The 26,072-nt window shown below is 48.4% G+C and overlaps 1 protein-coding gene across 3 annotated transcripts in view; it reads left to right on the forward strand.

Annotated features, from left to right (window-relative positions):
- Nucleotides 1-26,072, forward strand: part of DPY19L4 (dpy-19 like 4) — a 1,351,687-nt gene that overhangs the window by 757,777 nt on the left and 567,838 nt on the right. For all 3 annotated transcript variants that reach the window (XM_069621372.1, XM_069621373.1, XM_069621374.1), the window contains one exon: nucleotides 16,790-16,909. In XM_069621372.1, the coding sequence (XP_069477473.1) occupies nucleotides 16,790-16,909 (120 nt within the window). The remainder of the gene's footprint in view (nucleotides 1-16,789; nucleotides 16,910-26,072) is intronic.

Below are 26,072 nucleotides of genomic sequence, written 5' to 3' on the forward strand. Positions count from 1 at the left end.
TGCACAATCTATTGGAGTGGAATGCATGTTTATGGGGCATTCGGTACCCGAAGACATCCGATCAACTCCAGATAGCTTGTTTTGTCAAAGCTGTGGAAACCCTCTGTGGAACTATTCTGCTGCATCAGTTTGAATACATCCTTCAGTACTGCAGGAACTCTGCGCCATAAAAATTGAAGCTTTCCACTCAAACAGTACTAACCTGCATTTGTATCCAGGGTGGCACCCCTAAATCTGATCAACAAAGGCCTTGGGGCAGAGGAGACCACCTTTGTCCCATCACTGCAAGACCTTGCCAGACTTAGTATTGCACCCCTACTTACCTAAACCCAACCGCAGGCAACCTTTCACAAATTACATGCTTGCTTCTGGTACTTGTTCCTTCTTAGACATGCACACACCTCCTGCACCCTCCACCCCCACCCCCAAAAAGTAAGTAATCAAAGTACAGGTATAACCACAGTAATTGTGTCCAAAAGGGCCACCAGACACCCAATAAAATGTAGGCAGCAGAGTTTCAAATGGCATTCACAATCTTCTACACAGTTGCAGATTTTATAGTGGGTGAAAATAGTTAAATATAAAACGCACCATTAAAAACCTATGGTAAGCATTTTAATTCAACACACAGTCCCAGGAAGTCAAACTTGAGTTCCTTTTAGAATATCTTGCCACATTTCACTGGTAAGTAAAAGTTTAAGGTACTTTGCAGGGACTTTGAAAGGATTTTTGAATTTCCTCATAGGAATTCACAGGGGGGGGAGGGGCATGGCTAACCACCATGTAGAGAAGACGCACATTTGGCAAGCTCCGCATGATGTGACAAAAATAAGCTGCTAAAATATGTTTCAAGGACGCCTAATGCATCAGCTCATCGCTACATCTGCTGCTGAAGATATCTGGCGACTTTGCCCTGATTCCTGAGACCCTGCGAGCCCTAACTCGTGCAAGACACTGTGAGACACGGAGCCCCGGAGCGGAACGGAAAATGGCGCCCGCCATGTGAAGGACTCTAGCGGCGCCGCGCTCACACATACAGACTACTGATCCGACCCTTGGCGGGTCAACAAGAGCCAAGGAACGGACGAGGGAGCTTTGGGCATAGCCGAAAAGGCTGAAACAAGTGGGAACCCGCAGAGACGGAGGAAAGGAGACGGGCGTGCTTGCAGGCACTGGCTGGCTCCGGTGACCTAGCAAACTCAGGGCACCGTGAGAGGCCTGCCCCCGAGGGAACAGAGCAGGCCGGACCAGGGGAGAAAGAAGCACCGCACCCTGGTCCCTGGGCCGGGGCCCCCGTGGCGGTGCAGGAATATCCAGATGCAGCGGTGACACAGCAAATAGAGCGGAGACCGCTCCCGGCGGAGGGGCCGCGGCAGTGCTGCAGAGGGGACACCTGAGCGGCGGCAAGATACCTGCGGGGAGCGGAGCGGGAACCCAGGAGCTGCGACGACATCGCAGAGGCAGAGGAGCACGCAAGGTGAGGAGATAGCGGGGAGGGGAGACCCAGCCAGACTGCCACACCATAGCACCCTGGGAACTGGGCTACTTTGCCCCCCCCCCCGCAGGACCCTGCCCTCACTGAGAGAAAGGAAGCCCTGAGGCGAGACGGCGCAGGGCCTATAGCAGTGCGCAGAGAGTGCACAGAGCAAACAACGGAACCACTGCCGGGGAACTGGAGAGGCAGAGGGGGAGTAAGCGCCAAGGGACTGGAGCCGCCTGACTCACGGCACGGAGAGATCCTGGCAGAGATAGGGCCCTGCCCTGGTGAGGAAGGGGACTGGCCCTCACACTGATCTTACGCGCCACATACACCTAGGCACAGTGTATGGACAGCACCCCGACTGGGCGGCAAGCCTGGGCACCAAAGCGTCCCTCTGCCCAGCTCCCACGTAATAAGGGGTTTGAGGACAAAAAACACACACGGACGGACAAGCCGCAAATGCACCACGAACCTCAGGTGCCGACCATACACCCCCGAGGGAGCACATAAGACAATGCCCTGTGCCCAAGCTGTGTAATTTCCACAAGAGGAGCTTGGGGCAAGCAGAAACAGACCACCATGGAGGCCTACACAGCTGGAGGAGCAGCGAGACCCGACACCAGCACCACTGGTGCTGCAACAGCACCACCTAAACCCCCTGGAATGACTGCAGAACCAGGTAACTCACAGATCCTGGCTGCCATCAAAACGCTCCAAACGACTATGGAAAGCAAAATAGATGCAGTGGCCATAGACCTGAACTTACTGCGAAAAGATGTCTGCACCATTGCTGGCAGAACCGACACACTCGAAACCCAGGTTCGAGACAACACTGAGACCAAAGCACAGCTATTGAAGGACGTTAACGAACTGGCACAGAAGGTAAAAAACCTGGAAGGTAGGGCTGAGGAAGCCGAAGGGCGGGCGGCCGAAATAACATTAGGATTTTAGTCCTGTCAGAAGGCATTGAAGGGAACGACCCCACGAACTATATCGAAGATCTCCTACTGCAAGATATTGGAGCTGAGAAACTATTGCAAGGCTTCACCATCGAGAGAGTCCACTGATCCATCACTAAACCCCACCCAGGCCAATAATTGCTAAAGTTCTCAACTACAGAAACAGAGACAATCTTAGGCTTTTTGAGATCAGGTGGCTACATACAAAGAGACTCTGCAAAGATAGCCATATATCCCGACTACAATTTCCAAGTTCAAATGAAAAGAGCCCAATTCATTTACACCAAAGCGAGACTGAAAAAAGCAGGCCTGCGCTACATGCTCATATATCCAGCAAGACTGAAAGTACTGCATAACAACAAAGCGCGCCTGATCGACACACCGGCGGAAGCCAGAGAGTGAATGGATGGGGAACAGATCCCAGACTTAGAAGCGAAAGAGCGCAAACCATGCTAAACCACGATAAGGACTACCGCAAACCCAGCCATTAGACAAGGCAAGAATGCAAAAGGCAAAACTTACATCCTAACGCAGCAAAACAGATTCAGATAGGAGCCGTACCGAAGCGGACTTCTTCCACCCACAGAAGTAATTTGGGTATACCCTACCCACCTGTAGGGCACCAAGAGACCGCCACACGGTCAAATGGAGCGGAAACGGGGTAGTCAGAACGGGGGGGGGAAACCTCGCTGAACAAGTTCTGTTACAAGGGATTTAAAATTCAGGGAGGGAGGGAACACGGGAGTTGGTATTTAGTTGGGGAATTATATAAGGGAAATCCAAGACCACCAATCGCATCAAAAGCTGCCGGAACCAGAAGAAAGGCCACCATAAGCACCACCCCTGAACCCTTGAACACGCAAAGTTCATGGCCGATAAAATCAGAATCATGACATGGAATGTTGGGGGAATGAATAGCTACGTCAAGCAACGCCAGATTCACACATTCATAAAACGAAGCAGGGTTGGAATCGCCCTGCTGCAAGAGACTCATCTGGATGCGTTAAAGCTTGCAGCATTGGCCAAAACCTGGAGAGGGACATTGATAGGCTCCATGTACTCCATGTTCGCCATAGGAGTCCTGATCTGGACTGCCCCAACCATCCCCATAAAACTGATACACTCAAAAACGGACGACAAAGGCAGAATGGCCCTGGTGCATGGCACAATAGAAGGAAAGGAAGTCTGCCTAATTAGCACCTATGCCCCCAACCACGACGCCAGTGTCTTCTTTCACTCACTGTACAATCGGCTAGGCCCATACAGAGACAGCACCATGATATGGGGGGGAGACCACAATTGCACCCTAGACCCCTGCAAAGACAGATATGACAGCAAGCACACCCGCCAGTCCCCACCTGCCAAAATATTGATCGCACTGACACATCAAATCGCACTCTGAGATTTATGGAGGGAGCAACACCCAGATAAACGAGATTATTCCTTTTACTCACCCCCGCATGCTCTTCACACCAGATTAGATTACATATTTGTGAGCGAAGAGCAACAAGCCTCGTTTAGGGAAACGCAATACCTGGCCAGAGTATTGTCTGATGACTCCCTTTTAACAACCACCTAGACGGTGTTCGCACCTAGACCCCTGCACCCATGTGGAGGCTTAGAGGCGAGGTCCTGCTGGACGAGGCCTTCCGCGTACAGATCAGGAAGTCCACACTACACTTCTGACAAACAAATGAATATAGCGTGCAGCACATTAGCACAGCTTGGGAGGCATACAAAGTGGTCATGAGGGGGGAAATGATTGCAGCCATAGGGGGATCCCAGAGATCCATCGTAACCGCACTAGCACGCACTGAGGAAGAGCTGGTGGAATTAGAAGCCAAGGCCGCCTCGGACCCAGATCACATACAAAAAATTGTTGAGCTCAGACAAGCCTGTTTGGTGCACTGGGAAAAACTAGGGAAGCTCAGCTACACCAAACACATGGAAAGGTGCCATGCCCTCGGTGACAAACCAGGGAAGCTCTACAAACGGGAAGCCCCCAGAAAGCCCATCTGCCAAGTCCACAGACCGGACGGCGCAGTAGTACACACACAGGCTGAGATAAACGTGGCATTTCGAGAGTTCTACCAGGACCTTTATACCGACCTCCTGTCCCCCACAGACCTTGAAATAGAAGATGTCCTGGACATTATCAGGCTACCCAAACTAGATTCACAAATGGCCGAGGCCCTAGATGAGCCCATCACCCCAGACGATGTGCCATCAGGGGCCATCAGATCCCTACCGTCCAGAAAATCCCTGGGAACAGACAGGCTCCCGGGGGAGTTTTATAAAACATATGAAGATGCACTGGCACCTCTCCTAGCCAAAGTGTTCAATGAAGCATACGAAATGGGCACCCTCCCTGATACCATGAGAGAAGCTGTAATTATCCCCCTATTAAAACCCGGTAAGAATGGAGAGGAGTGCATCTCATACTGGCCCCTATCTATGTTAAACTCTGACAACAAGATCCTGACAGCGCTACTGGCGAGGAGGCTGCGCAGAGTGCATTTGATTTAGTCGGGTGGTCCTGGCTGCACGCCACCATGACCAAGATGGGGATAGGACCGTCCTTCTTAAAGTGGACCAAACTCTTATACACTGACCCCACGGCCAGGGTGCGTACGAACAGCACATACTCAGACAAGTGGCACTTCTACAGGGGCACGCGGCAGGGATGCCCACTTTCCCCCATGTTGTACATCATAGCCATTGAACCTGTCGCAGCATACCCAAGGCAGGAATACGGAGATGGGGTGTAGTATAAATTAGGGACATTTATATTATATAATAAAAGGATTTATTGATACATTTAAATACTTATATAGGTATACATAAAGGGGATATTAAAGGAGCATGTGAAGGATGCTTCAGTCTCTCCAACCGCCAGCCTCAGTGTCCATCCCACCATTCTACATTCCTCTTCTAGAATCCTTGTCGCTTCCTCACCAAATGCAGCATATGTTACCATGCTACATGGGGGCATAGTGACAGACGGAGTGACCCACCTAGTCTCTATGTACACATTGACACTCCCCTATACCTCAACAACCCAGAACACATATTGCCATACATCCTAGAGACTCTTGACGGGTTCCACAGATACACGGGGATACAAATCAATCGTGAAAAGTCATGCCTCTTTCCCCTGGCCGCTCTGAGTCCAGAGAAGAATGCCTCCCTACCATGGCCATCAAGTGGGAGACCACCTCCTTCAAATATCTGGGTATTACCATCCACCGAGACCCTAAAACCGAATACACCTTGAACACAGTCAGAGCAAAGGAATGCTTAGAAAAATCAATGGACTTCTGGAATAAACTCCCGCTCTCAGTGGCAGTTAGAGCTGGGCTTCTTAAAATGGTGGCGTTGCCCCGGCTCTTGCATCACTTCACCAACGTCCCATTCAAAATCCCACCAAGGTTTTTCAAAGATGTAAACAAGCTTTGCAGACGATTCCTCTGGCAGGGAGGGAGGCACAGAGTTGAGCTGTAAGTGCTGCAGAGACCCTGCGACAGAGGAGGCCTGAAAATCCCCAACGTCGAGCTATACTACCTAGCAGGCCAACTAAAACACATGGTGCAGTGGATGGCAGATGAAACCACAACTGACACCCGACTCCTTCAACTAGCTATCCCCCACATGCTACTCGGAGACTTATTCTGGACCCCTGCAGGCGCAACCCAACACAACCCATACTTGCTGAAACTAGGGATCCAAATCTGGAAACGAGCATGCAAGACCGTGAAGATAAATGACTCGTACTCTCGCCAGATCCCAATAGCTGCTATTATGACGGACAGACCTGGGGGCTCAAAAGAGGTCAGAAGCATATGGGAACCCTGCGGAGTCGCCACCCTGGGTGACCTAGTGTGCGATCAAGGGATCTTGACATTTACGGAGCTACATGAGACCTCGGAACTCCCAAAGGGGCAATTCCTACTCCACGGTGCGGTGGTACGAAGGCTCACAGAAAGATGGCCTGAGACCGAAAACCTTGAAACGGGGCATAGAGAACATGCTGAACGCAGCCGAGGGAGGACACAAAACCTCGAGGCTCTATGAAACATTGTTAGACAGCACGACTAAGCAAGAACTCAAGAGCAAAGAGAAATGGGAACACAAGTTAGGCCTGCAATTTGAGGATAAGGATTGTGGATCCATAACCCACTACCACAAAAAGGTATCCAGAAATGCCTGATTGCAACTTATACAGTTCTACATCACTAATAGAGCATACCTCACACCTGTGGTCATCTCCAAGTTCAAGGGGGCGAGCACCAAAGAATGCCCAAAATACAACGAACCCTGCGCGGGGATGACTCGCATGTTTTGGGGATGCCAAGTAATACAATCCTTTTGGGCACAAATCGCTGTAAAGGTGGCCGAGGCAGACATTAACTTAGACATACTGTCACCAAAGGCATGCATTCTGGGCAGATACAAGAAAAGCAAGAAGAACAAGCCCGTGAACAAACTTAAGGACCTGATGTATATTCTAGCAAAGAGATGCATCACTATGGGTTAGAAAAGCCCCAAAAACCCAAGCACTACATTATGGTGGGAGGACCTCCGAAAGTGGGTGACGGCAGAAACTGGGCATGGGAGAATGCGCTTAAAGAGAACAAAAACTGGACACTAGCGAAGACCTAGACCAATGGGTGGCGCTTACAGTGTCATTATTCAATCACAGAGGGGAAGCTGCTTCCGCTGACGAAGCAGGCACCCCATGATGGACAACTGGTGGAGGCAGAATTGAAAAAAGAAAAACTGTGGTCTGGGAATGGTGGGTGGGGGGATATTCAAGTTATTATAAAATTGCACATTGATGACACTAATTGTTATGTTAAAAAACCCAATGAAAAAGAATTTGAAATAAAAAGGAATTCACAGAACAAAGGCTGTAGTTCATCTCGGTATAGGTAGGTTCTTCTTTATAGGTTACACTGATAAAATTACATTGGCCTCCCAAGTGAGGAGACCAGAGGAACCAGCAGTACAATTCTAAGCCCAGGTTCCACCACCAAAGGCAAAGAGAGGAATAGCCACAGCACAGGGCTTCAAGCCACGTGGCTAAACCTTGTGGTCAAGGGGCCAGTAAAAAGGGTTCCATGTAATAATGTCGCCACAAAAATATCGCCATACAAAAATATCGCCGAAAAATTGTCGTTTTTTGTGGCGACATGATTGCATGGAACATGCGAGGGACATGTTTTTTTGTTTTTTGCCCCTATCCCCATATATATGATGGTCTCCCATATAATATCGCCACAACCTTTTCCCGCGATATTATTTACGGCGACCATATATATGGGGATAATATTACCTATACCCCAGCGATGGAGCGCAGCACACATTTCTAGCCGGCTCAGTGTCCCAACACAACAGGAAACCCTTCTCCAGTTCCGGGAGATAAGGGGATCCCCAGCAAGTTGTGGAGGATGTAGAAGCAACTGTGTTCGCTGCACGAAGGGACAGAATCGCCTCAATAACACCTCCCTGCCAATTGATCAGTTACTTGAAATGTGTGAATAGGTCTTGATGTGCTTCCTTAAGCTGTGAGGTTGCATTCCTTGCAAAGTTCCACAGGCAGTGTTTCACAAATTTGGGATTAGGAGCTGGTAAAAGTTCCAGTTGTGATCAGTTTGGAGATTCCTTATCCACAAACTAACCTTTTTCTAGTAATGATTATTTGTGGTTTGACATCATAATGCTTATTCCCACTCTCCAGCATTGGATCTTTCATGGAGTCACATGCTGTGAATATTTCCCGTCGCCAGGCTGGGAAGCATATGTAACTTAAGTATAGTAGTTTTAATATGGAAAAAAACTAGGGACCTTGAGTGTCCTATCAACGTCGTTATAGGTGCTTTAGGCAGCACCAATGGGACGTCCAGTATATAGTTCCGCCCCGCGGCTTCCCCTCAGATTTCAACCGTCTTCCAAACTGTTGGGATCACCTTGTGTTCTTGTGTTCTCTCCAGAGAATTCATCTTTTGAGTATTTTCTTCCCCGCAGCTTTCGCTGTATCCAGTCTTTGTATCAGAAGGGTGTGTTCCCCAGTCCCATTAGGTCATCTTCGGGTCCGAAGAAGGCTTTATTGCGGCCTCCAGAATGTGTACATGGGGGACAGCCATTCGGAGTGCCTGTACTGCTTATACCCCAATCAGCCGAAAACTGCGACATCTGTCAGGGGTTCTCCCAAAAAACCCTCAAGGACAGAAACGGAAGCTTGATTTGCAGGCTGAACGAGGGTGCCTATCCGGCTTCGGAAGTCTGCTCTTCCTTTGGGGGCAGGTCCTCCACTCCCTCGGCCAAAAGGTCACCATCGCTCCAAAGGGCGCGTAGGAGGAGCCGCTGCCTAAGAAACAGCCCACAGGTGAGCCCAGGTCTTCGTCTGATTTGGGAAAGTCCAGGAGTCTTCAGCTGCAAGGCCTTTGTTGAGGGGGGGTGGGGGGTTGCTGGTTCCTTCCTCCACGCCACACTGATAGGCCGAAGGACAAGGGCTCACGCCTGCAGAAATCTGGGGACCCGGCTCTCAGGGCTTCAGCATTGGATAAGGAGTAGTCAAGGCCTCATTCCTCCTCCTCGTCGACTAAGGTCTTCGTCCAAGGAAAAGCGTCAATCCTCTTCTAGCCATGAGTCATCGAAGCACACGTCAAAGTCATCGTCCAAACGGCCTCCTTTTCCGTCGGAGAATGTATCCATGCCGAAGACTGCATCGACGACTCATCCCTTGTCATCCGATCCACCAACGGCGACCAGTTCGTCGACTAGTATTCCGTCGATGAAAGCTCTGTCATCTGCTGCCCCCTCAACGACCATGCTGACGACTGCTCCGTCGACGACTATTACTCCAACAATGACTGCTCCGTGGACGGCGGCTCTGTCGACTGTGCAATAGAAAAAGATGGTGAAGCATGTTGCCGCTGCATGACCAGCTGTTAGGCAGAAACCTGTGCAGTTCTCTCTGGGACCACTGCAAAAGATTTAAGACTACAGGTGTTTGGCAGTAAACCCACTTGGTAGCAGTCTGTACCACACAGATTCACTTGGTAGCTGGGGCTGAGCAGTCAGACTTCCCTCAAGAAGAGTTAGGCAGTATACAGAGTATTCACAATAGGTCAAAAGAACACAGTCGAACAAGTAAACACGGACCAGAGCTTGGTGTAAAAGAGATATCATTATTTATTTAAAACCACATCTAGAAAAACACACAGGCACTAATAGTAAGCAATTCAAAAACATGGTCACTAAAAGATATACACTCCCTCAAAAGAATATTAGACAATTCTTTAGTAAAGCCCCACTTATTTTCAGACAGCGGTGAGCGCTTAACGCAGATGGCACTCTAATAATTCGTTTAAAAAGGGAGAGAAAAGCGGAGTATAACACGACAAGAGAGGAAGGCAAGGAAAAACCGTGAGCTTAGAGTTCAGTAGTCCGGATCCACTTTAAGAGGATCAAATTGAAATGTGTCCAAGGTCACACGGTTGCAGTGCACAAGAGTCTTGCAACGGTTCAAAAAGAGTTGGACCAAAAGAAAAGGACTAGTTAGAGGGTTAAGGCGGCCAGCCCAGTCCAGAAGGTTAAGGGGTTATTATTACCTTGTAGCAATCTTTAGAAAGGGAGGCCTGGCGGACACGGTACCTTAAAGTGGTGAGAATACTCCAGCGGGGGCAGTTGTTCCTGGCAGCGGATGCAAGTCGGTGCTTCGTCCGGGGGAAGAGAGGATCTCGTCGGGGAGGAAGACAGGAGTCTGTTGCACTGCCAGGGAAGAAACCAGCCGCCGAGTTCTCGGGTAAAAGGAGCGGTCCTTTTATTCCTGGTCCAGGTGTAAGTGGCTATCCGGTTGCCGGGGTGCTTGGCACGGACAATTCGACCACAAGACTGGGATGCGAAGAGAAGAAGGTAAACTGGTTGTGCCCACCAGTCAGGGGAAGAAGCCTCTCCAGCCGGGAGATCTTCTCTGTCGTCGGGAAGTGGTGATTCGGTTCCGCAGGGCTCCACCGGTGGTGTCGTCGTGGTAGGTCGGCTCAGCTTCTCCCTCGTCGGATTCTCAGGTCCTGTGGCGACTTCTGAAGTTCCAGTCCCAAAAGCCCTGCTTTTATGCAGCACCCCCCATTCACTCTACCTAGCTGTCAATCAAACATGCCACTTGGGCCAATCACACAAGAGTACGACTTAAGTTACCAAGGTAACTCAGTCCAGGGTGCCTAAACCCCCTCCTACACCCCCTGTGGTACCCAGACAGAGTGGCACCACTTTTGGAGGCTTCTGTGGAGAAGCCCGCCAAAAAGTGGAACAAAGGGCTCGACTTGGGTTGGAGTCACAGAAGAGAACACAAACGCCATTTTAGAATCGAGTCCTGGCAAAAAATACCAACCGGCGAATTAATATTAAATAAATAACCTTGCGGTATGATCGAGGCTATGAGAATTAAATAATTAAAGTTGGTAGCCTCGAACAATGGGAAAATCCCATAGGGATATATTTGCGGTTGAATATAAAAAGTAGTATCCACTGCCACCAGCCAAAACTCGATCAGGGGGGACGGAGACGTGCCCCCTCGACTAACGGACCCTGGGGCAATCGAATTGCCCCGACCAGTACGTCCACAATATGATGGTTTGTACTGGTTTCTGTTAATAATTTGGGACTAGTAAAGCCAATGGTGACTTTACATGCCCTGGGAGACAGTAGTCAGTCCCAGGGTATGGAGTCTATGGTGGGGTGTCACTATGACACCCCGTGTTACTGCACGGAGGGTGCTGTGTAACACACATAGTAAAAACACATGAGACCCTATGGAGTAAAGGACCCCATAGCCCATAAAACATATCAACAGCCAAAGGAACACCATAAATCATGTCCAAGAGTGGGAGAAAGAGAGTCTCACTCTTGGCAGGAGAAAAAAACTCCAGAAATCCAGCAAAGCTGCTGGGGGACTCACTAGGTTAGGAAATTCAGCCTAAAGAGAGAATTCTCCCTAACACCAGCTCAGCTCCTGTCGGTGACGGGGGTACCGTCTCCCAGGCAAACGACGTGGCATTCCACTGTGTCTACAGAGCAGCCTCTTCTGGAACGGTTTATGGCCATGATCCTGGTGGATCTACTCCAAGATGAGATGGCCTCGGGCTTTGAGGCTCCTGCCTATGCCGGACAGGCAGCTTTTGAATCGGATACTGATGAGGGAGAGTCAGTACAACCGTTCCTTGATCCTTTGGTTTTGGGCCTACAGCCTTCTCTTCCATCCACATCAGAAGGTCTGGCGCGGTGCCGCCTCGATATTCTCTTGTAAACCTGCACTCATTGCTCTCGATGCAGGTGCTCATTACGTTGCAAACGCTCCTGGGACAATTAGATGCCAGGCTACCAGTGCTGCCTAGCCCGCCTGCCGTTCCTCATCAGAAGGATGTCTCGGTCATCCCCGGCTAGGCCTCCTCCGCTGTCTCCTAGGGTGTTCAGTCAGTCCTCGTAGGGAACGGGAAGAAGGGGAACTGGAGGATTCAGAGCATGACAGTGTTCCGCAGGACACTCTCTGGTCTCTTCTTCCCCCAGAAGGGCAGACACCTGGGATACAGACCCAGATCTGGATGCTCCAAGTAGTCCGGCCCAACCATCTCCACCGGATGATATTGGAGCATTTCATGCCAAGATGGCTAAAGCCTATCATGAATTTGGTCTCCTTCCGGAGGAAGAGAGGAAAGACTGCTTCTTGTTCGACCATATGGAAAGAGGAGAAAGGCGGTTTTCTCAATCCCTATATTGGATCATGTATGGCAGGAGGGACTCCGTACGATGAAGCACCCGTTTACGGAGCCACCGGTCAAGGGAACTCTTGGAGAAGACGTTCAAGGCGCCAGAGTCCACGCTGAAGTGCCTGATGGTTTATAGTGATTTTTTTGAATGCCATATTTTCAAAATGCCATTTTGTTGGCAAAAAATAGCCAGATTTTTTTTTTTCAATGGGTGGGGTTCCCCCAACACCTGTTTTTCTTTAACACCTTTTTATTACTTACAAAACCCCAAAAATACATAACATAAAAGAATACATTTGAAAAAAAAAATCGGCAAAATGTTTTCGACAAAATGGTGTTTTGAAAAAAAGTTTTCGAAAATATGACCGGATACCGTGCCTGATGTAGCAGCGTACACCTGAGTCAGTTGTTTCTGCAGCAGCGAGTAGAAAGGCTTGCGCTCAGCACAAATGTGCTACTCCCCCGATGATAAAAAAACGTAAGTTGGATGCTTTCGGAAAGAAAGTCTTCCCTGTTGGAGCTACTACGGTTAAGGCTGCCAACTTATTGGCTATCATGGCGAGGTACGACCGCGAGATGTGGCACCGACTGGTAACTCTGTTAAACCACCTGCCTGAGCAGCAGACGAAGGACGCAATGCTTTTGGTTCATGAGGCGGGGGGAGCTTCGAATCATAGTATAAACATTTCAGTCGACCTGGCGGAGACCGGGTTCAAGCAGATTAATTATAGGGCGGTTCTCCGTCGTCAAGCCTGGCTTTGCTGCACTGATTTCGGGCAAGAAGTTCAACACAAGGTGGCTGACATGCCTTGCGCGGGGGTAAATCTTTTCAGGGATAAGATTGACAACGCTTTGAAGAACATGAAGGCGGTCATGCAGGGCAGACCTTCTTTTCTCCCCTTTCGCTCCTTTCGTGGGGTGTCTGGGAATGAAAGGTTTTCGGGTTCTCGAGACAAGGGATACGGTAGGTACACCTACTATTCCCAGGGCTACAGGTGTTCCTTCCAGGCCACCCAACGAAGCAAGGAGTACCAATGCCAGAGGAAAAGGGGGATCCTCCTCTTCTCAAGAAGGCAGTCAGAGCAAGCCCCAACAATGACTGCCACAGGGCAGTCAACTAGGAGGTAGGGTGGTGCTCCACCTCGACGAGTGGCATTTGATCACGACAGACAGATGGGTCCTGGAAGCAGTCCAATACGGCCACGCGTTGGAGCTCAGGTGTCCAACTCCCCAGCTCACCTTCAGGTCTTGCGTCAGGAGGTTTGTCTTATGCTGCAAAAAGGGGCAATTGAGAGGGTTCCCGCATCGCGAAGAGGAAAGGTTTTTTTGTCATCAAAAAGCCCAACAGAAAACGGCGCACCATTCTGGACCTGCGGCTGCTCAACAAGAATATAAAGAAAAAGTTCAGGATGATAACGTTGCAAGACATCATTTGGACAGTTCAATGCCGGGAGTTTTAGGCGTCTCTGGGTCTCGAGGACACTTAATTTCACATCCATATGCACCCCAGGCATCGAAAATTTCTAAGTTTCATGGTGGGCAACAGCCATTACCAGTTTCGGGTTCTCCCCTTTGGCCTAAAGTCCGCTCCTAGGACTTTCACCAAGTGCCTAGCTCCGGTGGCCGCTTACCTCCGCAGAAACGGACACTACGTTTATCCATACATGGACGACTTATTGGTCAGGGGGGCGACTTGCCAGTGGACGTCCGAGTCTCTCAACGTCGCTATGCTCCTGCTGCAGCGTCTGTGCTTCGCAATAAACTTCGGCAAATCCTTTCTCACGCCCTCAAAGGATTTAGTTTTTCTGGGAGCACATTTCCGGACGGCGCTCAGTCAAGTCAAGCCTTCGAAGGAGAGGATGGAGAAGCTTTTGTCCCTGGCGGGCTTATTCTTACCAGACACTTCAGTCACGGTCTGCTCGTACATGTCTCTCCTCTGCACCATGTCGTCCTGCATCACACTCATTCCGAATTGTCATCTGTTCATGCAGTCAGCTCAGGAATTTCTCACTTTCAGGTGGTCACAGATCGAAGGATCCTGTTCGGAGAGGGTGCTCGTTTCCCGGGCTCTGGCAGACGCCCTACAGTGCTACAGTGGTGGACTCGACCTATTGAACAGGGCATGCACCTGGAAGAACCGAATTTTCATTACACGATCGTGACCGATGCCTCACGGGCCAGATGGGGTGCTCACCCAGATCAGTTCCAAGTCAAAGGCCTGTGGTCCCCCACAGAGGTTTCTCTTCATATCAACGTTTTGGAGTTGAGAGCATTACACTGGGCGCTCAAATCTTTTCTTCCCCTCATCCAGGACTTGGTGGTAAGGATTCTCACGACAACACCATAACCATGTTCTATCTGCGCAAGCAGGGAGGAACACGCTTGCAGCTGCTTTCCCAGGAAGCTCAGGCCATCTGGCACTGGGCCATACAACACAGGGTTCAGATCCTACCGACCAAGAATTCAAAACATTCAGGTATTCCCCCAGCAAGGATTCTTCTGAGATGCATGAATGGCACGTGAAAGGCGACCAGGTGGCGAAGATATTCGACAAATAGGGTACTCCCCCTCTGGAGTTGTTCGGCAGCCCCGAAAACGAGCAGTGCCTTCACTTTGCCAGCAGGCTTCCTCATCCGGACTCCAGGGGCAATACGTTCTCTTTCCCGTGGACGGGTTTGTTCACCTACGCATTTCCTCCTTTTCCCTTAATAAGGAAAACGATCCAGATGATTTGCAAGGTTCCCTGCAAAATTCTTTTGGAAGCCCTGTTCTGGCTCAGGCAGACCTGGTTCTCAGACTTCCTTCACCTGGCAAGGGACGACCCTCTTCACCTGGGTTCACAACCGGATCTTCTCTCTCAGAACAAGGGTAGGGATTGGCATCACAACCCAAGCTCCTTCAACCTAGCCGCATGGCTCTTGACCAGTCCGAGTTTGGAGACCTAGATATTCCTCAAGATTGTCACTGCATTTTGGCTGTGGCGAAGGCGCCATCTACCAATGCGTCATACTCCCGTAAGTGGAAAAGGTTCCATGTCTGGTGTTCTCGACAACCTGACCTACAGCCATTGTGGGTTTCACCTCAGCAACTCCTTCCTTTCCTGCCGCTGTTAGCAGTTTGGCAATATCGTCTATCAAGGACCACTTAGCGGCCATCTCAAGGTTCACGCGGAAACACAAGTCTACAACTCTTTTCAGTGATAGATTGATTAAACATTTCCTCAAGGACCTTTTCAAGTCTTTTCCCCCAAAGAAAAGTTTTCTCCGGTCTGGAGTGTCAACCTGGTGCTCGGAGCCCTCATGAAACCACTGTTCGAGCCTATGTCTATGGCTGCCATAACATTTCTCACGTGGAAGGTCATTTTTCTGGTGGCCATTACATCTTCCAGATGGGTGCCGGAACTGCAGGCTCTGGTCATTGAGCCTCCATACCTGTGCTTCATGAAACACAAGGTTCTTCTCTCTTCAAATCCCCACTTCATTCCGAATATTCCGTCTGACTTTCACAAGAACACTATGATGGCCTTACCAACTTTTTTCCCCTAATGCTTCTACTCCAGTGGAGAAAGCTTTGCATTCCCTGGATGTCAAAAGGACTTTAAAGTACTATCTGGATCGTACTAAGACATACAGGGTATCTAAGCAATTCTTTGTGGCTTTTGGCCCCTCCAACAAAGGGAGGCCGATTTAGAAGCAAGGCATCTCACGCTGGGTGGCACCAACTATATCGTTCTGCTGCGCTAAGGCCATCAAACCTTTACAGGCAAGTCCCAGAGCTCACTCTATGGGGTCCACGGCGTCCACGCTGGGCAGGTATACCGCTCAGTGACATTTGTCAGGCAGCAACGTGGGCAGTACCCCACACATTCACTAGACACTACTGTCTGAATCAACAGCATGCTGAGGACGTACAGGTGGGACGAGCTGTGCTCCAACGCCTGTTCCAGTAAAGTAAGCTCCGTAGCTTCCGTAGTTTTGGCTCTACTCCTGTTTTATTTGGTGTATTTGTCTTTCTCTTGTTGATCATATTGCCTTACTTCTGCGTCCTGTTGGCCTGTTCTGCACCTCCAGGTTCTCTTACTGCTACGAAGTCTATTCCCAGCATGTGAATCCATGAATGATCCAATGCCTGAGAAGAGTAGTTTCTTACCTGTAACTCCATATCTCTAGCATTGGTTTCTTTCATGGATTCACATGTGCCCGCCACCCTTCCCCTTCAGGCAAACATCCTTCTCGGACATCCTCTTTTTTTTTTTTGGGAGAGGCTAAAATCTGAGAGGAAATTGCGGGGGCGGAGCAATATACTGGACCTCCAATTGTTGCTGCCTAAAGCACCCATAACGACGACGATAGGACACTCGAGGTGTTTTTGCCATAGGAAAACTACTATACTAAAGTTGGAGGTTTCCAAGCGTGACGACGGGAAATATTCACACCATCCATGAAAGATACCAATGCTGGAGAAATGGAGTTACAGTTAAGAAGCTACTGCCTTCTTTCATGTTTTATTCATAATAGAAAATGTTTACATGCATTTAGTATTTGCTTATGTTACATTTTGACCTGATTTCCTATATTTTGCAGCGGAATGCCACTTAAAGATAAACTTAGCATCATTCATGGACGTATTGGAGAAAGGCCTGAGATTGTTTATCATGTTTTTCATTCAATCCTGTTTGGTTCTTTCGCAATGATATTTGATGGGTAAGTTGATTGTGTAATTGTCATTTTGGTTCCAAAGTTTAATTTATATATTGCTTTAAAAAATAAATTCTCTAAATTAGACACTCGTAACTTTCTTTTGCATGGCACGCTTTATGAAGATATGTTTAGCTGCTAAAGGTTTACTGAACACAAAGTGCTTGTCATATCCTTTGTTAATCTCCTTGTTCAAAAACCGACTGTACCAATTATTTTAGATACAGCACCATAATATTTGTAGGACATATATATGTACACTTTCAGTCAGTGTGTCTTTCTTGTGAATGGTGGGACTGCTCAATTGAATAACAGATTTGTTTGTATTTTTTTTATTTTATTGTGCATTTGTAAGGCGCTTACACAGCAAGAAATTGTATTTCAAAGCACCCACGGGGCAGGGCAGGGGAAGGAACATGGGATAAAGGAAATAGAATAAAATAATGAATAGTGGTCCTACTAGGTCTTGTGAGCATTTGCATTGTGCAAGTGCAGACAGAGAGAAGGGACAGTTGAAGCGGGGGGGTCGGTGCTACGAAATTCCCCTGAGGGGGAACCGGCAGGGAGTAAGTTGCCGTGAACTTCAGTGCCTGGCAGTGGTCACATAGTAAATAGTTGTCATCTGCTGATACAATAAGTGCGGTCCTGTGATGGAACACAGGCCAGTGGGTGCCCAAGGGCAAGTGCTGCGAGCGGGAGGGGCTGAAGGCGATTCGGAAGGCCAGGACCCAAAAGAGACATAAGGGCAAAGGCCACCAATCTCATCGACTGAGCGGTTTAGCACGGGAGAGTGGAGGGGGAAGGAGGAGGTGAAGAGGAAAGTCTTGAGGCGCTAAGGAATTTGAAGAGATCCGGCTCAAGACAGAGAGGGAGGCTGTTCCAGAGGAGAGAGCCAGCAGAGGAAAGAGATTGGCCTCCAGTTCGCTGCTTACAGAAGTGCTTGACACACACAGTTGGAGCCGGAGGAACGTAAAGACCTTGTGGGATAGTATTTGCTGAGAGCAAGTTGTAGATAGCGTGGTCCCTGGCCCCAGACAGCCTTCTGGATGATGCAGAGGGATTTGTATTTCATCTTTGCAGCAACCAGGAGCCAGTGGAGAGATTTTACAGCTGGAGAGATAGTCCCTGGCCTTGAAGCCAAGGATAATACGTGCAGCCTTAGTCTGGATAAACTGGAGGGGGCAGAGGGAGGAAGAGGGTAGATTAAGGAAGAGGCTGTTGCAATAGTCCAGTCTAGAGAGTACCAGGGCTCTAGAGACATTGAGCTTCTGGGGAAAGGTGAGGAAACGAGGGTTGCCTCTGAGGAGGTAGAGTTGGAAGTGGACCTTCTTGGCAAGGTCCATGCTGCGAGGGAGCAAAGAAAGAGAGGGGTCGAAGATGACTTTTGGGGTTTCTAGCTTCAGATGACAGAGGTGGGGCAGCCCAAAGAGGGTGGCCAGAGAAGGGCAGAAAGTGGGAGCAGGAATCCCGATATGAAGGATCTCAGTCTTGCTGGCATTGAGGCAGAGATTGTTAGAGGCACACCAGGACTGGATAGCAGAAAGGCAGTCAGGAATGATAGAGGAAGTAGCAAGAGGGTCAGAGGGAAGTTTGAAGAAGGGTTTGGTGTAATCTGCATACCACTGGAAGTGGGGGGAGAAAGTGGAAATAAGGTGAGCATGTGGAGTGAGATAGACGTTAAAGAGCCAAGGTGAGAGGTTGGAGCCCTGGGGGACGCCAAAGGTAGAGATAGAGGTGGGAGAGGAGAAAGAGCCCAAGGTAACCTTGGAGGGACAGTTGTGAGGAAGGAGTTCAGCTAGTCCAGTTCCCGCTCTGATATACCAAGGGTATCATGAAGCTGTTTTATGAGGATAGAGTGGTTGACCATATCAAAAGCAGAGGAGAGATTGAGTAGAATGAGAATGGCGGGAGAGTTGGAGTCCAGAGATGCAAGTAGATCTTCACTGGTTTTCAGCAGAGCAGTTTCCTTGCCTCTGGATGCTCGGAATCCAGATTGATGGTTGTGTAGGCAACCAGCCAGCTCAGTTTGCTGAGTCCGTTGTGGGAGGACCAATTTCTCCAGAAGTTTCCTAAAGAAGGGGGTGATGGAGATGGGGGCGATGGTTAGCCAGACATAAGGGATCGGCATAAGATTGTATTCAGGTGGGGTGCGCACAAGTGAGTGCTTCAGGGAAGAGGGGAAAGACCCAGTAGCAAGAGAGTGATTGCAGAAATCAGCAAGGGCAAGGGAGCCAATGTTGTCCTTAATAGTGAAAGACCAAAGTGAGGCCTACGACAAAGAAATGGAAATACGCCAATCACGAGGTCAAAGAACAAAGTTTATTACAATTGCGCAAAGGGGTCTCCGCACCCCATGATGCATGCGCACAAACACTGTGGAGGGAGGGAGAGCGAGTTTCAGAAACATCAGACATATATACAATAAGGTTGTCCAGTCCCTTCATTTGATAGGGACCATAGGGTTCGTGACCTATCCACGTAGATGGTATTACCATGACAACATGCTTGCATGTTTCCCTGTCTTCCCGCAGACAATTTACTGTCTGTGAGCAGGGCATAGCAGTGCATGGGGGCATATCGTGTTCTCTAGTACAAGGTAACATTCTTTGCGCAGTTTATCCGTGTTACTCCTAGAGCCTAAGGCTGCTCTACAGCTTGGAAATATGGTTTCTCTGAAGGATCACGTTTCAGATGCACATTTTTATAATTAATAGTTCAGCTGGGAAAACACGGACAAGCCAGGAAGGCACCTAACTTGCAGATTAGGTATGCTTCTGCAAGGACTTCAAGGTTTTACAGTGTAAGACAAACACGCTCAGCAGAATGTGCATTCCTGTCTGTAAGTGTCAGAAAGTTTGCATCAGTCTCCTACTGCGCTTTGAGAGAAAAGGCAGAGGGATCAAAGAACTGAATAATGCAGCCAAGATGGCGGATACAACAAAATGGCAACGTGGCGATTGTTATTGCGGCATCTGTGGTGTGATGCGAATGTGCTTAGACCAACATGCATACATTATGAGGCACCACACTGAATATATTTTCACATTAGTTCTGTAAGAACAGGGTGGGGGGGACCTCCTCATAGAGCAGACAACCCTAGAGACCTCATCTGATGTGATAGGAGAGAAGGAGGAGAGGAATGCTGAGGGAGGATGGGAGGGCAGGGGGATTGGAGGGGGAAAAGAGTAGTGCTCAGGATGTCCCAGGTTTTTGCAGTGAAGTGGGTGGCCAATGGGTGCAGAGAGGGCCTGATAGCGAAGAGGCGTGGTGGAGACTGCGATGGGATTGGCTAGTTCCTTGCAGATTCTAAAGAGTTCAGCCTTGTTTTTGGATGCACCAGAGATGCAAGCCTGGATGTGGGCCCTCTTCTTGGAGTGAATGGAGAGACGATATTGCCTTTGGAGAAGTCGACAGGCCAGTTTGTCAGAGGATGAGCTTGAGGTCTGCCACTTCCGTTCTGCACTTGAGCTTCAGGGCTTCTAGATCAGAATCGTACCAAGTGTTACGCTAGGAGGCTTGTTTCAGGCAAATCCTCATGACTGTTGCAAGAATATCGAGAGTGTTCATGATGGTGAGGTAGAGGTTGCTAAGAGCATCGTCAGCGGTAGAGTCTGCAGTGCGTGGAGAGGGGGGATGAAGGTAGATGCGAAGGCAGCAGCTGACACTTGTTTCATCGAGCAAATTTCAGAGAACGAGGTTGGCAGAGCTGGGGTTAGGTGAGGTCAGGAGGCTAAGAGGCCCCAAGTGAGAGGAGTTGGTGGTCTGACCAGGAAAGATTGGTTACGAGGGGGGTAGAGCAGAAGATCAGTTTGAATGAAGGCATCAAGAGAGTGTCCAGCGGAGTGGGTAGGACCAGAGGGAAGAATGAGATTGACAAATTAACATTGATAAACAAGGCAGTGTAGGAACACCATATTTTCAAGGGACAAGGTTTGATGCAGGTGATGAGCAGCTCTGAAAATGGAGCTTCAGATGCAACCTATGCATAGGGAAAAGATTAAACCGCTAGACTGGAAGGAGCTTGCACAGATTTTAAACAGGATTGTGGTTGGGATGTGGTTTATGTTGCAAAGCGAATTCTGGGAAAGCATCAGAAGAGGACAGAAAACATACAGCACCAAATAACACAGAAGGAGGCAGGTGGCAGTGGGGTTTGGGTAGGGGGGGGGTCTGCAATGTGCCAGGAGAGGGGTGTGAAAGGGGCTGGGGCAGGTTTGTGAATTCCCTTGATTTTGATTAGAGTAACCCTTCTTTCCCCTGTGATCACTTGCCAGGATTAATACTTGTTTTCTGTACTGCCTTTCCACCCCAGATGACCAGAGTGCTTAACTTGTTTTCCATATGAAGTTTCTCCAGGACCAATCTTGTCCATCTGAATTTCCTTGCGACATCACCAGACTCTGAGGAAGAATAGGAGAGGCAATGAGGATCTCTCTTCATTGGAAGTTGCGTGTAGCTTGCAGGGCTCTCTTCACCAGCCTTCATAGCAGAAGACCAAGTTGGGTCTTGCATCTGTTATGCAAGTGCAGGGAAGGGTTGGATGTGATGTGATAGTACTGAAAACAAACATTGTTGGGTAAATATTTGTTTTCAGCTACTAAACACCCTTCCCAACATATTTTGGTACTTGTTCATCTGACGAATCCCAAGGTGTCCTCACTGCTTTAGATGGGGAAGCCCTTTTCCATGAGGCCAGGGTGGTGAGGCCACCACCCGATAGTCACCCTGGGGAAGGTACTCAGCGGGAGGATCTCATGGGGAAGGACGCCATTGAGAGCATTGACCCCTCGGGAGGACGCAGTATCCCCTCTTCACCCATTTTCCCCACTGCAGGATTGTGCGTGGAGTGTGCAATTGTTTGCTGTGTGAGTGTGCCATTTGTTTGGGTATTGCTTACCCATGCTACCTATTATCTAGGTGAGAGCAATTGGCAAGTGCACCCTGCCTCCACCCATGGTTTGATAGCTGACACTATTTACAATCCTCTACCATCTTGCAATTAATCCTTGAGCATCCTACATCTCTGCAATTTCTTGTGATGGTCAGTGTCCCATCTATTACTATTATATAGCTGTTACTATGCTGTCATATGTGTGACCCAGTAGGAGTGAACAGGGTTTGCATTTAACTGGTGATTGGAGCTCCTGAATCTGTCTTACTGAACTACGCCTCTCTAGTTGTGTTCCATTATGTGACTCACTGACTTCAGCATTCAGTGTTATGGTCCAAAAGGCTTGCCATACACCATGGGGCTTATGGTTGGCCGGAGAGTCAGGGGGCAGCCACCATATGCCTCCCCTGGAGCCCTCATGAAGCATGAGACTTTGCCGCAGTGTTCGGCTTGCGATTCTTCCATATGCCTTTAGTGATAGGCTTTAAATGGTGCAGTTTATGTCAGCCCCAGTAAAGGCGATCTGCATTACCTATTTTGCTTCTGTCTTCTGTGTCTAGTTTTCAAACGCCATTGTCCTGATTGTATACTATTCCACTGTTTTTCTTAAAAGGGTCCTCTGGTGCCACTACATGTGTTATATGCTGCTTTGCGTGATATCCAGGATTTTCTTTCTGGGGATGGAAAGAGTGTCTCAGGTGTGTGACTTAGTGTTCAGATACCTTCCCCTGCCAACCACCTCTCGCGCCCATTCCCCACCTTGCCTTTAACCGGATGATTTCCTTTCAATCACATTTCATCACTTCAATCATGTAAAGCTGTTCTGACCCCAGGGGCATGGATACCTTAGTTTGTACCGGGTGAAACTGCATGGGGCATCCCACTCCAGAGTCCACCCTGCTGTGCTGTCAAAACCTAAATCTTAATGGAGTCCCCCTGTGGTAGTCTCGCTAAAACAAAACTGGTTTCAGCTCCAAAGTCGCTTTGAGCCCATCTCAGAATACTGCGTTTCTTGTAGAGATCCCTAGTGCTATGTTTCGTCACCTCCCCGTAGCTTGGTGGCTAGGGTCTTGCATTCTAGAATGCATGCTAATTGGTAAATGTTTCTGACTGGAGGCATACATGTAGGGTGATTTCCCAATGGAATAAGGCACCTTGTCCCCTCACTTGGTGTGCCTTTGTCGGCTGCCCAATACAAGAGAGCCACACACTTCTACCGCTCCAACTGTAAATGGAGGTCCAACGTTATTCCAGTATCCTTGCCACAGCAAAGGATACAATACTGCTTGGTCTTGACAACTAATTTTGTATGGGCTTATCTGCTTGGCCTCCATTCGCACACTACCTTCCTTCTCGCCACTTCCCTATTTGATAGCTGCCATTCCTATCGGGTGTACTTGAATCTAGTCATTCTTTTGTTTTACAGTTGTGTTCTGGCTTCTGACTGAGCACTCAACTTAGACATACCCTCTGTTCTATATAGACATCCTGATTTCTTCCCTGGCTCTCCTCGTACATATTACTAGTATAAGAGTATCCAGCCACCAGTTCTGTGATTTGTTTACCAGTACACAGTTTGCAACATTCCCTACTGTCCCTGAAATCCTGAAGACTTGCCACACCGTTGCCAGACATTCCCCCTAGGTTCTCTGTCTCTGTGCCCTTTACACCATATTTTGCACCACATGTGATAATTATAGCAGTATCTTTGATATACCAGCACATCTAGTAATGTTTTTGGCAAAACATCCCAAATGTGGGAGCCGACAATTGCCTTGAAATACTCCTGTTTTGTTGGTACTACTAGATGGATGGTGCTCTCACTCTGATGAACTCCCCTTCTGTAATGTTTTGATGGGGGAATCTGTGGAAAGGACGGACTTGCCCATCATAGAAACATCCTCTCATTCAGACTCGCTTCAGAAACATTTTCAGCCATCTTGGGTTGCTCTGCATCAGCAGCATGGAAGGTCGAGACTCTGGATGTGGCGTAATGGTTAATATTTATGGAATTGGTTGTACCCCATGACCGAAGTTCTGCTAATTTTCCCACACTCGGAGGATGAGGAACTGATGAACAGAAGTAAAATGTAATGGTGGCTACTGTTGTGCGTCAAGCATGTGCACTCTTTTACTCAAACAGTTGGTAGAGCTGCCACATGTTGTGAGTATTCTTTTGTGGGGGATGATGAATCTGTGTGAGGAAGGATTTTTTTTTATCAAAGAACAATACAGAAGCAATTAATTCTAAAGGATAACTTCTTCGATATATTGCTCAGATCAAAAAGCTCCAGAAACAGTAGAATTAAAGGAGGGAGGAGTGCCAAGAACCAGCACCTACATATGAAACATCTGTAGGATTGAATCATAGAAATAGATGTCCTATAAAGCCAAGGCATCAAGGCAGTAATGTTTTACAGATATGTGCAGGTATAACCATCTAGGTACGTGATCGATATCAATCACAGGGTGACCCCAATGCAGAGTAGAGGTTGCTGCAATCTCACTGGTGTAATAAACCAGAAGACATGTAGCCACTTCATTGCAGGCTTAAGTGCAACATTCAGAAATGCATAGAACAATCCACTTGGACAGGTCTGTTTAGTAATGTCCCTGCCCACAAAAGACATCAACAAACAAGACAAAAAGCTATTAGTCCTTATGGAATTCAAGAGATGCAAAAGCTCAGAGCCCTCTTGGAATTTAGGAGATGGAATCTCATTGTGTTTCTTGTAGGGATTATGAGGACGACGAGAGATTGTGTAGCCTGTACTGAAAATGGTGAAACGCTGCAACACCCATGAAAGGATAGATGGGCCGCTCTGGAAGTAACCTTCATTCTTGTTATGGAGAGGTATAGGGATTCACTTAAATGGTCTTCAGCTGACCCGGCTGATGTTAATGGATACCAGAAACCCCATTTGTAAGGGTGAGTACACATAGAACTGAATGCATGGGCTCAAAAGGAGCTGCTACCGGGAAGGTAACAATAATATTTAAATCCCACACAAGAACACACTGGCATGGCAGAAAAATATTAGCTAAGCCTTCCAAAAATGCATTATGATCGGCTCAGTAAAGACGGATCCTTTTTTTGGAATCCTTTTGAACGCTGAGGAGGCTGTGCTGAGGGGAAATGAACAAGTCAACAGGTCAAGGCCCATTTTTCTACATTTGCTTGCTGAAATTCTGTCAGGAGAACATCCAACACTTCTTCAGACAATTCTTACTATTTGTATGTCAGTTTCTCTGCAGGTATGCATGAAGAGTAATGTTGGTCGGATTTGGGTGTAGGACTCTCCCTGGGACAGCAAGTCTGCACTCCCTGGGAAGCACCAGGGGACAATCTGTGCATGGATGACATGCACATAATCCAAGTAATCCAGGTGCACCTCAATATAACGGTGTGACTGAAGGTTATTGCAGAGATGCCTAGAAAAGGATGCAAGTCTTCTCTACAATTGTGTCCCCTATTTCTCTCTTTGGGGCAAATATCAAGTACCAGAACAACTCATCTCCTGTTATAATTATTGTAATTGGTTATTTTATAACACGCTTAATACCGAAGAGGCTTATAAGCACGAACCCGGGATTCGAAACCTGTGTTGCTCTGCGTCTCCTTGCTTCCAGGACTAGCACGTTGCCAAAGAGTTATACTACCTGTTGAGATGGTGAAGGTCCACTTGGGCCTCCCCCATGTGGCAGAGACTTTGTTCTCTTGACCCGAGAACCACAGGCACATGGTTTTCTGCAGAGGCAACAACCCTACACAACCCATCTTTATGAGGTAGTGCATGGCCATAGTTTTATCCATGAGAACCTCGACAAATGTGCTCTTCCTGCGGCAAAGAAGGCAGGCCATGAGAGCCAACCTGATGGGTCGTACTAATAGAATATAGATGTGCTCTTATAATTCTGTGTTCACGCTTCACTGAAAGGTCATTCAAATGGGCTTCTCACCCTTTCTGAGAGGATTTGATCATTACTATTATTTGAGGCCGAAGCCAGCAGAAAGACTACATTTGCAGCAAGTTGCCCCTGCGGGAACATAACAGGCTTTGTCATGTTGCTCCCAAATTGGGACCCCTAACATTGCAGCATGACACTGATGAGATGGCATGTGCAACCTGGCATCTGGCACTAAAAAAAATCTGAGGCTCAGAAGGTGCAGAAAGGCTGAAGCTGGCACCTGAGGCATTGACTGCAGATAATTACCATCTGGTGAATATTCACAGGAGGAAAAGACCTGCCTGACCACATGTCCCGGATTGGTCCACA

This window comes from Ambystoma mexicanum, chromosome 5q (genome assembly GCF_040938575.1).
Source record: "Ambystoma mexicanum isolate Mex_15411 chromosome 5q, UKY_AmexF1_1, whole genome shotgun sequence".
In the NCBI taxonomy this organism is placed as follows: Eukaryota; Metazoa; Chordata; class Amphibia; order Caudata; family Ambystomatidae; genus Ambystoma; species Ambystoma mexicanum.